Below are 14,038 nucleotides of genomic sequence, written 5' to 3'. Positions count from 1 at the left end.
CATCCAGGCGCGTTTCTGCAGGCTCTATTGCAGTACAGTCATCTGTGCTGTTACCTTGCCAGAACAGCCCCTCTTGTCCTGGCCCAGGCCAGCTTACACTTTCCCAGGCACTCCCAGGCCCAGTTTGGGAGTCAGCACAAGAAAGGGACCATTCCCAAAAGACGCTTTCCACATGGCCACTGTGGTATGGAAAGTTAGTGTGTGATAGCGTGGACACAGGTACTGCTACACCAGGGAACAGTCCCAGTAATGTTTCAATTACTAGTAGAGAGGTGCTAGTAGAGAGGTCTCTGGCTTTGACCAGAGCCAGGAGTAGAGTGGAAGATCCTTGTTTCTAGCCAGTGTGAGCTCATCTGCCTGTATCTTACAGCTGATGTTTGCCTGATACAGCAGTGCCAACCCTGTGTCTAGGCAACATGTCTCTAGGGATGAGGTGAAGCAGCCCCTGAGCCATTTGGGAGCTGAGCCCACCTCCTGAGGACCTTTCTCTTGGGTGCCACATTGCACTCACTCCAGACTTGGTGAAATCATCTGATAGACCATTTTAGATCCATCTGTTACGCAGGTATCCAGCTACACTTCACACCAGGCTTGATCCCAGTTACGCAGAGCCGGCATGCAGATGCTATTTGCTGCAGGCCACCTCCCCCATGCTGTAAGGGAACATCTGTTTCCTGTTCACCTCAGAGGAACTGATAACCCCTCTGGCATTGGGTAAGGGCTGGGTTTGAATCCCTGTTACCTAGGACTTCATGGAGGAGTATTTTGCATTTCTCTCTTCCCAGAGGTCCTACAGCACCCATCTGAAGATTAACATTTGCAAGAGCAACCAGCACCCCGAGCTGCAGCTCTCAGGGCGTGGGCTGGAGCCACGACTGGAGTTCAACCCCCCAGTGCTCGAGCTGGGCCCGCTGCTGCCATACAGCAGCGGGGCGCAGGCCACCGTGGTGGTGAAGAACCCGTGCGAGTTTCCCATTGAGTTCTACTCCTTGGAGTTCGACCAGCAGTACCTTGCTGAGGAGCTGGTGAGAAGAGACGCCCCACTGGGGGCTCCCTTGGCTTCACAGCGCTCCAGCGTTCCCAGGCTTGCACCAGGGAGATGGAGGCAGGCTCTAGGGTAAAGCCTGGTGGCCTTGCAGGGTCAGCCAGCTGTGCTAGCGGAACAGGACTTGGATAGTCCATGTTGGTGAAAGGAAGGAAGGAAGGAAGGAGAGGGAAGAAGATAGGTTGGTTGGGGGCTCTCTCATGTGATGGAGATCAAGCAGCACATCTTGTATCTGTGGCTTCTCTTCCCTGCATGCACAGATCCTGCGGATGCTGAAGGACTATGATTGCCACAATACCTTACTGCTGCCGCCCCGTGCTCCAGGCGAGAAGCTGCCCCCAGAGGTGCTGGAGTACTATGAGGACCAGAAGAGGCAGCAGGACGAGCAGGCAAAGTCCAAGCCTGTGGAACCAGTCGGTCATGAGAATGGTGAGGGTGTGAGCCAGCCACTGTGTCTCCTGTGAGGGAGCGCTGACACGCATAGTGCTGGCTGTCCTGAACATGGCCACAGAGGAAAGTGCTGTCTACCTACCCTGAGCTCTCCATGAGCTTCTTCTCTGTGGAAGGAAGCACTGAGGCATAGCTAGAAAATGGGTCTGCAAGGCACTCATGTGATGCACCCCCTGTATGAAGGTCAGAGTCTGTCTCTGAGCCTGTAGGTGCTCAAGCAGAGACACCTCCCCACTTCACACTGAGGAGATACAAGTGTGGTACCTCACACTGCTGTGACCCACAGGGCAATGCACACTAGAAACTTCCCTGCATTTACAGGTGGAGCATCACTTGGGGTGGCAGGACAGCTTTGGCAGCTTGATTGCACACCACAAAAAGCAGCCAGCTGAAGAGATGCTACTAGCAAAAAAAAAATGCCTTCTCAAACCCCACCAGGCAAATGCTGCTAAACTCTACTGATGTCTCCAAGGCACGCTCCTGTCTGCCTTCAGCACTTGGGCTTGATGGGAGTATTCCAGGGTGAAACTCGATAGCTTGTAATATGCATCCTGCCAGCCTTGAGTGCCACCAGAGCAAGCTCATCTCTGTGTACTGGGAAAATAACCTCTGAAGGATCAGAATATTCCCTTGTGTCTCTCAGGCACAAAGAGTAGGACTGGTTGAGTTTTTTGGCCAATTGTAAGATCAGGTGTAATAGCACCAGCTGTCATGTTTTGTATCTGCTCCTTCCCAGCAACAAAAACACAGCACCAAAATTCCCCCAAAGGCAGAGGCCTCCAGCTGAGGCCTGGACAGGCTTCTGAGCACTTTGATAGTCTCCCATTTCCCATTGGGAAATGTTCCATATTTTGCATGCAGTTGTGCAGTGGCAAATGGCAAAGAGCAGCCTTGCATGGCCACGCTCATAATCTTCTTCTCTCCCTCTGTCCTCTCTCCTCAGAAAACTCTGAAGACATTCAGTCTCTCTCAGATCAAGGAGGAAAGGACTCTGCTGGCGTTGTTCGTACTGTCTCATCCCACACCTCAATCATTCCCTCCTCCTTTTTTGATGAAAGCAAGTTGAACAAGGTGGACTTTAAATTGGAACATGAAGAAGAGGCGGAGGAAGATGTTGAGAAAAGAAGCAGGCCAGGTAATAACCCAGAGCTTTTCACCTGTTTCAAGTGAATTGTGGCAAAAGGACCTCAGTGGAGGACTTCAAGTGTCATCTCCATCCCTTCACTGCAGCCTTGCTTCTGTGTCATCTTTGCTCTTGTGACCCTGAATCCTCTCTTGCATCTGAAGGCCATGTAGGATTCTGGGAAGGGGCTGAAGCAGGAACAAGTGGGAGGCAAGGGGGGGATTTCCTCAGATTTGCCAAATGAGCACCTCTGCCCTGCTGGGCAATAAAGGGCTCAGAGTGACCTTGTCCTAGGCAGGGCAGCGCTTTCTCTGTCCTATATGATACTGCAAACCGAGATGCCTTTCAGTGGCCTCCTAAGAGCTCTTTGCACATGCTGTTGATTGTAAAATAAAAGCACAGTCAGATCTCCTGGTGCTGAAGCATCCAGCTCTATGGCAAAGGAGCCCTGCAGGAGGAGAGCTGCTTTGTGCTGGGAGAAGTCCCCAGTGCCTGCCTGCCCTGATAGGAGAAACACTTGGTCCCCTAAACAGAGCCTCTCCTTTGTGACTGCTTAAAATGCCTGGTTCTGCATGTCCCCCACTTACTCAGCAGGTCCCAAGCCAAAACTCACATGAGGACAATGCACCAGTTTGTAGAAAGAGATTTGGTCCAGTCCTTTTAGGTATTGCTGGGTGCCTGTTCTTTCCCCTTCTGGCTGCCCCATTTACTACACTTCAACAGCCAGCACAGGAATCTTTGACAGTATTTAGGGCAGACCCTGATCTGTATAAGCCTAAGGAAACGGCAGAGGGAGGTCCTTTGTGTGACACTGATTTTGGCAGAGTCTCCTCTCCCCAGTTACTTCCCCAGGATCTGAGGGGATGGGAAAGATGATCAGAATCACTGGTATGTAGGAGGCTCATTTTTACACTTGGTTCTCTGTAGCGGAGGATCAGCAAAAACACTCCAGTAGCAAGGAGGCCGTGGGAGAATTAGACAACAGCCCTGTCACAAGAGCCATTGCTCGCCACCTTGGCATCGATATCTCTCCAGAAGGCCGTGCGGCCCGAAACCGCAGAGGGATCGTCGTCATCATCCACGGGGCGCCCCTGACAGGTGTGTGGGCTGTAGCCCTCAGCTGCGAGAAAGGGGACAGGGCAAGAGACATCCTGGTGGGCCCTGGCACTTGATTGACTTCTTTCAGCATGAAGTGAGGTAGACCACAGCTCTGCTAGTCCATTAAAAGGTCGCAGGCCTTTGTCTAGCCAGCGCAAGTGGCACAGCAGATCTTGTGCCCATGCAGCTAAGCTCTCATTCCTCCAGACAGGGTGGTCATGTCCAAACTGCCTACTGGGAGCAGTCCCTAGCCTGTACTGGCCCCCAAACAATGCCCAGGCATTGCCCGAGAAAGTGCCAATTGGTGCAGGCTAGTAAACTTTCTGGGTGACTTTGGGATAGGGCTTGAAATCAGGCCCTGGCCCAGGATTGAGGTAACCCCAAGTGATAATGTCCTCAGGTCGCAGTAGCTGAACATGAGTTGGAGATGGTCCACATGTCTCTGGAGAATGATGTTTCTAGCCACCTCCCTGTTGATTTCTCCTAAAGTGGCAATTGCTTTCTGACTACCCTTGAAACTTTGAAATCCTCTTCCGAGGCCTTTCAGAGCACCTCTCCGAGTGTATGTACATGAAAATGCCTCATGTACAAGTGTCCCCAAGCAGTGTTCCTCTCTCTAAAGGAAAGACGTCAGCAGCAGTTGCCCTGTCTAAATACTATGGTGCTGCCTGCTTGTCCATCGACTCGGTGGTGAAAGAAGCCATCTCTGAGAGGACCACTTTGGCAGGGCTCAACGCACGGGAGCTGTATTTCAGGGCTGCAGTAGGTCAGGCCCACAAGGACACAGAGGATGCTGGTAAGCCTTCAGCCCAGTGTTTCACTGATCATCCACTTTTTCCATTTTCTCCCCATAAGGAGAAGGAGCTTTTGACAGCTCCTGCCTGTCCTGGGGAACAGTGGTGCAGTGTCTGCAAACATGCAAAGCCATTTCATAAACTATCTCTGGTAATAAAATAACTCTCTTATTTTAGGGACTTGTATAGGGGCACCTTTTCCTGCCCCTAATTTCATGCAGCATTTGGCCTGTTTTCCTTTTCTGAAGAGCAGTGAAGCACACCTATTTTTTTCTCAGGGATTTTTGTATTTCCTCAGGGCTAAAGCCAGTCTGCTTCTCATGGCCATCAGGCAGAAATGCTGCCCATTTTAACAAGGAAAACCCCTCTGAAGTGGCTCATTAAGCGCTAGATGACCGACCTTGTCGTTTCACAAACATCAGAGGAAACGAAGAATAACCTCTCTGAGGAGTTTCAGATGAGAGACATATAGTTTAAAAGCGCAGATCAATTATTTTCCCCATCTCCGGAGATTTTCCGCAGTGCTCCTATATATGCTCTCCGGGTCATGCGGCTCATGAGTCTTATGCTGTTTTCCTCATGAGCCTAGTGACTTTTAGTGAGCAGTTGCTGCTCCAAGCCCTGCAGGGTGAGGCCCTTTTCAGATCCCTGGCCAGCCAGTAAGGTTTATTTCCTTTTGATTTACGGTTTCCAGGCAAGGGCGATGACTGCCTTACAAATAAGCATGTGTGTATTCCCTCTCCATTGCTGTTTCCCTGCTCACACTGGCTTTTGTAACTCTGATCTCATGATTGAGGGAGCATTAAAAAGTCTCTGGCTTTACAACTCAGTATCCAGTGGTGTATTTCATCGTGCTGAAAAAAATGGAAGCAGGCTGGGAGCTTCTTCTGGAAAGCTTCAGGGGCTAATCTCTACACAGTCCCTGATGCTGGCAGCCAGCTAGTGCCTGGCAGACCTTCCTCCCACCAGGAACAGACACTGAGGATGCACTCGCTGTGTCTCTGCGAGGGTCCTGGGTTGGGATATGAGCAGGCAAAGCCGTGGAGAAACATGCCTGCTCACTCCAGGTTTTATCCTGAAGCGCCCACCTGCAGCACCCATCACCACCCTCCTAACTGCTCTATCATCTCCTCTGCAGGTCAACGTGCAGATCTCTGCAGCTTGCCACTCGGCGCAGAGGCCAGGCGCAGCCCCAACAGCAGTTCGTGCAGCTCCAATGGCAAAACCAGCCTGCAGCCCTTCGCTGCCCGAGGCCCGGGGAGCCTGGGAGGGGGCAAGGGGAAGACAGAGGGCCACATACCCCAGCCCCAAAAGCAGCTCCAAACGGATCAGGTTGGCTCACATGCAAAAAGGGGTCTGCATTGGTAAATCCATGGGAGATTTCAGTTGCGTTTGAACTGCACTGAGAAGTGAAGAGGCTGTTCAGAGTGAGGGCAGTCCCCAGCCTGAGTGCCCTCTGTCCACGTTCGTCCAGGGATGTGCCCTCCTGGAGCTGCTGGCACGCAGTTTTGCCTCTAGCAGGTCTCTCTCACTAGCAAGAGATACCAGCTCCAAGGCCAGAAGACACAGCAGCTGGGATTGTTTGGGGTTCTCAAAAGTATTTTATTTTTATTGTGATAATTGTTGCAGGCCTCACCCAGCCCCAATGCCAGCATAGCAGGAGAGATGGCTGCTAGGACCTGTGTGCTTCCTGAGGACCTGCTGGTGACCATCCTCTCGGAGAGGATGCAGGTATGGCAGGTCTCACCTGGTCTGCCATCTAAGTCAGGGTGGTTGGTATAAACATGTTCCTGCTATAGAGAGACAAGGCAGGACAGCAAGGCACAGAGAGAAAAGGTCTGTATTCGCTGGCAGTGGGAGTCCTGGGCTGAGTGCAGGGAGCCATGGATGAAGGGAGTTGGGCTGCACCGATCCTCAGACTGTGCTGTAAGTTGGTAGCATGCAGGGAAAGGTCAGAGCTGGTACAGTTGGGACAATGACGGCTCATGTCCTTTGACATTTGGTTTTGTTGGCTAGCTGAAAGCTGCACACATGCACTATTGTTGACTTTCTCTTCCTTTTTGACCTCATTCACAGCTGAGTGACTGCTACCAGGGAGTGGTGTTTGATGGCCTGGAGACCCTCTTTGCACACAACATGCCTTCTGCTCTCCTCTGCCTGCTCAAAGCTATCAACAATCGGCCTTACATCTATTTTGTGAACCTATTCCAGGATTATGCTACCATGAAAGCCAAGGAGAAGGCCAAAAAAGAGCAGGAAGGTGGGACTCTTCCTCTCAGTACCTCTCAAACGTTCTCTTTCAAGCCATCAACCTTATCCATGTGTCTATCTGGACATTACCAGTAGAGATCTTAAGAAATTTTTTTTGTAATTCAACTTTCTGCCTCAGCATAGCCATCCTTCAATGGCTGCTTAAAATATAGCTTCACAGTGTGCAGAATGCATTAGACGTGAGGCTGTAAGACTTATCTCATAGTCTCTAATTTTAAAGGTCGGGCACAAGTGCAAACTATTGTGGCTTAATACCTAGCCACAGGCCAGCTGTGCCACGGTGCTGGTCCAGGTGAGTCCACGGAGCAAGGCGGGTCCCATGGTCTCCGGGCTCTGCACATGAGTCAGACAAGGCACAGGAACCTACTGCCTGGAAACAGCTTGGGGGATTAACTGAACTTTGGATTCAGTAATCAGAGCAGGGTTACGGGTGGATGACGAGCTGGGGCTGGGCAGAAGTTGTGAATCCTCAGCCCACCCAGAACAGTAAGCTCTGGCTGCTGTTACTGATGATTTCTCCTCTGGTCTGTGTTGAAGAACGGGAGCAACAGGAAGCTGCCATGAGGGAGAAGGCCCGTCTCCAGGACATGGATGAGGAAGCATACGATGCCCTTACCGAGGAGCAGAAAAGTCAGTTTGATAATGAGCTGCGACATGTTCTGCGTGAGAGGAAAAAGAGGTCTGTGACCCTTCTGTAACTTCCCAGCACTCGTTCCTGTCTCCGCACAGGAGCCCCAAGCATAGGCCTGCTCCCCTCTTCCCTTCCTTGTGCTATGCTGGTTACAGCCAGTCTGCCAGAGACCTTGGGTGGACTCAGAGGGGGTGTGGAGGGAAGGCCAAAAACCTCTCTCACAGATGGCACAAGGAAGGTCTGTTCCACCTCACTGGTTCCTGACAGAGGGAAGGGCTTCCTCCAGTGAGATGTGAAACATCTCTTTGGTGTAGCCGAAAGCCCTCTGCCTTAGACACTGGCTTCAGAGAGCTGGGCATTGTGCTTGCCTTGCTGCTGGACGTCTCTAAGTCAATTATGTTGACTCCCCATCTCTCCTTCTTCCCCTAACAAAAGGGATCCTGGTATGGGTCCCTGTGAGGCGCTGCTGTACTGGCTCAGTTTGGATACGAGTCCTGCCCTAGGTTAAGTCCTTGCAATACTGGTCTCATGGGGTTGTCCTTAGTGAGTAACGCCAGCCGTAAAACATACCTGTAGCCAAAGGTGAGGATGGGAGAGGCTCTCACTCAGCAAAGCAGCCATATGCAGGAGGGTGTATATGGCAAGTGTAAGCCTGTATTGTTCCTCTGAATTGTTCCTCCTCACCAAAATTAGGGGGAACACAGGGACCTGCTTACATGATTATCTGTTTCAGCACTTCTTTCAGTCAAAGCTGAAGGAGATCACTAGGGCTACTTCAAATTGCCGTGACTTCCAGGACAGAGAGCACAAGCTTTCAGCATTAACAGCTGAGTGCTGGCAGGAAACCTGGTTGTTCAGAGCCTGTTTTGAATGAGTGAAATAAATTGGAAAACTAAGGCTGAAGTGATATGATTATTCTCACCAAGGAGCAGGCTATGCCCAAGGAGAAGGGCTGGATAAACCAACTACGTACTGGTGCCAGGATAAGTAGTTGTTAGTGCTTTGTGAGCTGGTGTAAGACTGGGAATCAAGAGAGGGCTTCAGCCAGCAGTGCAGATGGTGACTTGGTCTTTGGCAGTGCGCTGGAGGTGTCCAGGTGGACCTGCACAACCTTATCAGAGGAGGTGCAAAATTTAGAGCTTATGACAGCAAGGCTGGGACTTGCTGACCCCGGAGGTGCCTCAGTTTGGCTGTACTCAACCTCCCCAGGTTGTGGGAAGTCCATTGAGGTGATCTAACAGTTTTCCCTGGCTGCAGGGTCAATGAACGAAGCCCATAACCAGCTGGCATTTGAACGAGTCTAGATTTCCCAGTGGTGACTCTCAGGGATATTTTCTGTTTGACTTGCTGAAGGGAGATGGAGAAGCTGGCTCGAGAGCTTGAGGAAAAGAAGCACCAGCAGGAACTAGAACGCCTGAAGGAGGAAGAAGAGCTGAAGAAGAAGGCTAAGCGGTGGAAGAAAGATCTTGGAAAAGAAAAAGACAATACCTCGGGGAGGAAAAGCCAGTTTGGAGTCAGGCAGGTGGGTGGTTATGTTTATAGAGATGAGTAACAGTCCTTGGGACCTCACCACTGAGTTGCCCCATTCCACAAAAAGCCAACAGCCCAGTCGCTTGCAAGCAGTCACACACAGTGCTGGGCCCTGGCAGTGAGCAAGATGTGGGACTGCAGGGGAACAGCAGCTGGTGTTAGTGCTGCTTCTTCACTGAGGGTGTTTTCCCCCATCTTTGTAGCAGAGCTCTCTTCTGGGATCATGCTGGCTTTGAGTCATGACACGTAATTCCATACATTCATCTTCAAGCCCTGGATAGTTTTAGTCCTGGCAAGTTAGTTGACCTTTTTCCCCACTCCACATGCAAGTGGCTTACATCTCTGGGGCATGATCTGTCTGGGACATGGTGTTTATTTCCTATGGGTCTGGCAGGAGATACTGCCAGGCCTGGGTATTCGTTAGCAGCTAGACTTTCCAAAGTGTCAGCCAGCCACAGGGATGCTCAGCACTCCAGAAATGAGCCCAGAGTCCTACCTAGGAACAGGAGTTGTCTTAAGTTCCATGTTTGGTTTGGGAAAGCTCTTCTGTTTTTCAGCTGGTTTGCAGGACTCCTCATCAATCTGGCTGTGGGAAAGTTTGGTTTCAGCTGAGGTAAACTGGACTGCGTTCTGAATCAGGATGTGTTCAGCATATAGCACAGTCCTCACCTGAGGCTCTGGGACACTATAGCAGAGATCATCACCATCCCACGGTGCCTGAGTTAGTGCTTTGAAATGCTTACTTCCTTTCCTCGCTCTTCCTTCCCAGGGTATGAGCACCTCCACCAGCTCAGATATCAAGCTGAACGAAGGGGATGACAGGAGGGGGTCTGCAAAGGAGCACCCAGACTCTGTTCCAGTCAACAAGGAAGATAAGAAAAAGCGGAACAAGTTTGGTCTGCTAGATGCCTCCCCAGTGGTGGTTGTGTCACCTGCAGACCCAGAACAGGACGAAACTGAAAAAGAGGCTCTCAGTGACAAAGAGAAGAGCTTGGCCCTGAGGTTTAAGCTCTATGAGGCCTCACAGAAGGACATCACTCATATTTTGTCATTCTGGAACCGGGTTAAGGGTATCCTGCTTTCCCCTCTGAACCAAGAGGAGGTCCAGCATGAGGTAGAAGAGCAGCGCCATCCTTCATCCAGCCGCAGGAGCCGGAAGGACAGAGAGAAGGAGCGTCAGGAGCGGCTGGAGAAGGAACGGTTGGAGAAGGAGCGCCTGGAGAAAGAGCGCCTGGAAAAACTGAAGGCCCTTGAGGACTCCAAGTTATCTGAGCAAGAAAAAGAAGGTGCAGAAGGGTCAGGCAAAGATCAGGATACTGGGGTGTCCTGCTTGGACATCCAGGTGCTGAGCTCGGAAGATGCCAGTGGGAAGAGGATCTTGGAGAGTGGCAAGCTGCCAGACGCAGAGCAGGTAAGGATGCCAAGCCAGCCATCATCTAGGCTCTGGCACATCATCTCTGGGCAGGTGAAAATGGTGCAGAGCCTTGTCCAGGCTGCTGATCCTCTTCCATAAGGGCTCTGCAGCAGCCATGTGGCTGGAGCAGTTCTTAGCAAACCTAGAGAGGAAGAAAGGGAGAGCTTGTTGCCCTGTGTGGCTGAGAACATGGCATATCAACGGTGGTCTTGCTTCATCTCCCTGTGTAAAATGGTAGCTGTCTTGGCACAGAGGGATGAGGAAACTAACCCAGATGGGACAGGCCTTTGAACCGCTCAGATGAGTGAGAAGTGATATTGTTTATCACCATCCCAGTCCTTGCTCTTCCCCTTTTGTTCCCCACTTCCTCACACGCCTCTTTGCTCGCTCTGTGTTCCTTCTGCCTTTACTCATGCCCCACGCTCTCTGTTCAAGCATCCTGTCTGCTCCTCCCTCACGGGCTTTCGCGGTCGAGGAATCAGTAGAAATGGTCTCAGGGCAGGGCGAGTCATGGCTGCCGGTTCTTACAGTTGTGTTAGTCAAAGAGAGATTTCTCTCTAGGTCCCGCTGGCAGATCCTGGCACTGCTCTGGAGCCTGTCCACCTCACTAGGCAGCAAAAAGCACCGTACTCCATTAAAAAATGTCCCCAGCAGCTCAGTGCCTTAAGGAAGAAGCGTGAGGATGATGGTGACTGGCGTATTAATGGGATTTTTCTCTTATGGTTTAGATCCTGGATAGCCTGGGACTGGGTCGCTCAGGACCTCCCATTCCTCCTACTGCTTTTTACTCTGTGATCCACTACCCAGAGAAGCGGACAGTCCCTGCGGTGGGTGAAGCCCTCCAGCACTTCGTCTTTGTTGCACCAGAAGGTGCGACTGCAGAAGAAGAGAAGAAGGATACAGAGAGTCTCGTGGATACCCCTGTCACGCCTGCAGCAAAGGTAGCAGGATGAGGGCCAGACTGGAAGGGGGCAGGGAGGGGCAGTTGAGATGCAGAGGGAGATGAGTAGTGGAAAAATGACCAGGCTGCATGCTTGCCAGGATCCAGGCCAGCATCAGCATGGCCTGATTCAACTGGAAGAGCTCAATCTCAATTTTCAGGGAGGACATAGGCCTTGGCGTGACCAGAAACCCCGACGCGTAGCTGCTGGCTGCCCAGTTCGAGGACAGTAGCTGCAGCTTCACAGGGACACAGGCTGGGTGCCCAACTGGCCCAAAACGGCCAGCTGAGTTCCCCCCTTCCCCTCAGCCCTGATGTCACCCTCTGTTTGAGAACAGCAGCTCTGTTTGACACATAGGGCAGTTCTGTAAAGAAGAAGAAACTCACCGAAACCCGCTGTCAGCTTCCCTTTCCAAAACTGCTGTGGTTTAGCTCAGTTTCTCAAAGTCAGCTCACAAAGGTAGGGGTGGATTGGAAAGGGAAGAAAAGCAGAATAACATTCAAATCACTTCAAGAATAATGCACAGGAAGCCCCATAGCTCTGTGCTGAGTTTCCTGGTCAAGGAGAGGTTTCGGGCAAGGAAAGATTTCTCCTAGGCAGAACAAAGTCTGATGAGGAAGAACAAAGAACTGGGCAGGAAACATGAAACCAGTGTGGAGTAGAGCCTGGCTGTTTATTCTCTCCTCTGTTTGTTAACAAACTTGCACCTTCCTCTCCAGGATGGGGCTATTTCGGGGCTGGTGTCACCTCTCTCTCCCACTGTCTTTTCCCCTGTGGTGCTAAGATACCAGAGGAGCAGATCACCCCCCCAAGAGGCAGGGTGAGGAAGGAGAAAGCGGAGGGCAGCCGGGAATCTTCGAGGGATAAGCGCAGCACCGGCCGGGGCAGGAGAGGCCTGCAGGGACCGGCGTCGGCAGTGCCGGCACGTCACCCTGATGCAGACCAAAGCAATGTCAGCAGGGACTCATCCCTGGGGAAAATTGTCAGGTGAGCTATGAGAGCAGAGGGAGGAAATGGTCCCTATGGCTGTCCCGCCTGGGCCGGTCTCCTCAGCTTAGGTGGGGGGCCTCTGCCAGTCCCTCTGCAGTGGGCTGCTCCCGCCAGGCCATTCACTCTGATGCTAGGGCAGCAGGATGAGCAGATGCCTGGGCCAGGGGCTGGTGTGTCTGCAATCCTCCTCCTTAAGAAGGTCTGAAATTTTCTCTTTAAATGGCCAGACTGACCGACTTCCGGTGGATTGTGCCAGCCCATGGGGAGGTTGTCCTGAAGATACATTTCAGCTCCATCATACCAGGACAGTTTGATCAGACGTTTAACTTTGAGATCCTGGGGACACACCGACTGTACCAGCTGTACTGCAGGGGCACGTGCATGTATCCCACCATCAGCCAGGACCCACGGTAAGGCCTGCTTGCTTGCACTGCCTCCTTCAGACAGATCCTCCCAAACTCAGAGGTTGCAGCTCAGCTACCACCTTCCCCACCATGTTGCGTCTCCCTAGAGGCCCTCTGGCCTGCCCATTCCCAGAGACAGGCCCATCTGGTCTGACACCTCACACTGGGGAGGCCGGAAGTGGCAGTTTGGGTAGCGTGTGCTGCCTGAGCAGCCAAGCATCTCTTCCCATGCTTGGAGCTCAGCCAATACTAAGGAACGGGGTTATGGCCTTCTGACCAGGTTTTTGACCTATGTTCATCTCCGTTTTTTTTCTCCCCAGGCTGGTGTTTCCTCACCGGAGGAAGAGCAAGGCACATCATGACATCATCTTCAAGCAGTATGTCATGGACACAGGCGTATTCCACTTTGGGCCACTGCTCTGCGGGAAGTCAAGACACTGGTACGTGCCTCCCCCCAGCCAACTAGTGAGCAGCGCAATGTGCAGCCTGCTCAGAGTGAGCTTTGGGGATTGCCAGGTGGTGGTGGATACGTTTGGAGAGAGGCTGATGCAATGGCAGAATTCGGGGTGGGCCCAGGAAGGGACCTGGGAGATAACAGAGAAGGGCCACAGATATGTAAACTTTAGCAAATAGCAGGTGCACATGTCTTGGAGGAGCTGGGGAGCAATGGAGCTGATATTCCTACCTGGTGGGGTGTCACAGGGACCAGAGCACCATGCTGCAACCTGCAAGGTTTGTTTGGGTCCCAGCTCTCCTTCCAGCCTAATGGTTGGGGCAACTTGTGTCCTCCCTCCATATCTCACTTCCCCACTTAGGAAATGAACCTTATGGTGCTTTTTAAAAGTGTTTTGAGCTCTACTGATAGACTGCAGTAGCAATTATTCTGCTGATGCTGTTATAAACCATTGATTAATCTCTAATATTAGTGAGACTTTATGATTTGGCCTGCCAGTGTGTGTGTGTGACCTGCAGAGGAATAAAAATGAGATTTACATTTTCCTGATCCTCACTACTGGATAAAGTCTGCCTAAAAAAGTTGTCATCGTAGGCTGCTGGCCTATTTCTATTTTTAACTTTTTTAGTATTAGAAGTGACGTTCTTGTCTTCATGGGAGCCCTGGAGAGCTAGTGGTATTTTGACAATCCAAGGAAATGAAATCAAAACCGTTTAAAAACAAAAGAGGATCTTTAGCCAGGCTGATGAATGGACTTGGGCTTCTGTTTGCTTTTTTAACCATTTATCTCCAAATACTATTTTACACTTCAGAAAAGGGGCATTGTTAAATTCAGCAGTCCTCCTGGGAATGCATCCTTTCTTTTTCTTCCCATAAGATTTTGAGAAAACCCT

At 51.4% G+C, this 14,038-nt stretch overlaps 1 protein-coding gene across 1 annotated transcript in view; it reads left to right on the top strand.

The window, feature by feature from the left end:
- Positions 1 to 14,038, top strand: part of HYDIN (HYDIN axonemal central pair apparatus protein) — a 181,490-nt gene that overhangs the window by 135,497 nt on the left and 31,955 nt on the right. The window contains exons 35-49 of the mRNA XM_068956343.1: positions 786 to 1,025; positions 1,306 to 1,474; positions 2,439 to 2,630; positions 3,546 to 3,716; positions 4,339 to 4,512; positions 5,649 to 5,842; positions 6,140 to 6,241; positions 6,587 to 6,770; positions 7,319 to 7,460; positions 8,766 to 8,934; positions 9,712 to 10,353; positions 11,085 to 11,297; positions 12,082 to 12,284; positions 12,515 to 12,697; positions 13,012 to 13,131. Coding sequence (XP_068812444.1) covers positions 786 to 1,025; positions 1,306 to 1,474; positions 2,439 to 2,630; positions 3,546 to 3,716; positions 4,339 to 4,512; positions 5,649 to 5,842; positions 6,140 to 6,241; positions 6,587 to 6,770; positions 7,319 to 7,460; positions 8,766 to 8,934; positions 9,712 to 10,353; positions 11,085 to 11,297; positions 12,082 to 12,284; positions 12,515 to 12,697; positions 13,012 to 13,131 — 3,098 coding nt within the window. The remainder of the gene's footprint in view (positions 1 to 785; positions 1,026 to 1,305; positions 1,475 to 2,438; positions 2,631 to 3,545; positions 3,717 to 4,338; positions 4,513 to 5,648; positions 5,843 to 6,139; positions 6,242 to 6,586; positions 6,771 to 7,318; positions 7,461 to 8,765; positions 8,935 to 9,711; positions 10,354 to 11,084; positions 11,298 to 12,081; positions 12,285 to 12,514; positions 12,698 to 13,011; positions 13,132 to 14,038) is intronic.

The sequence above is a fragment of the Struthio camelus genome, chromosome 10, assembly GCF_040807025.1.
Source record: "Struthio camelus isolate bStrCam1 chromosome 10, bStrCam1.hap1, whole genome shotgun sequence".
Lineage (NCBI taxonomy): Eukaryota > Metazoa > Chordata > Aves > Struthioniformes > Struthionidae > Struthio > Struthio camelus.
This window is presented reverse-complemented; position numbering and strand designations above follow the sequence as displayed.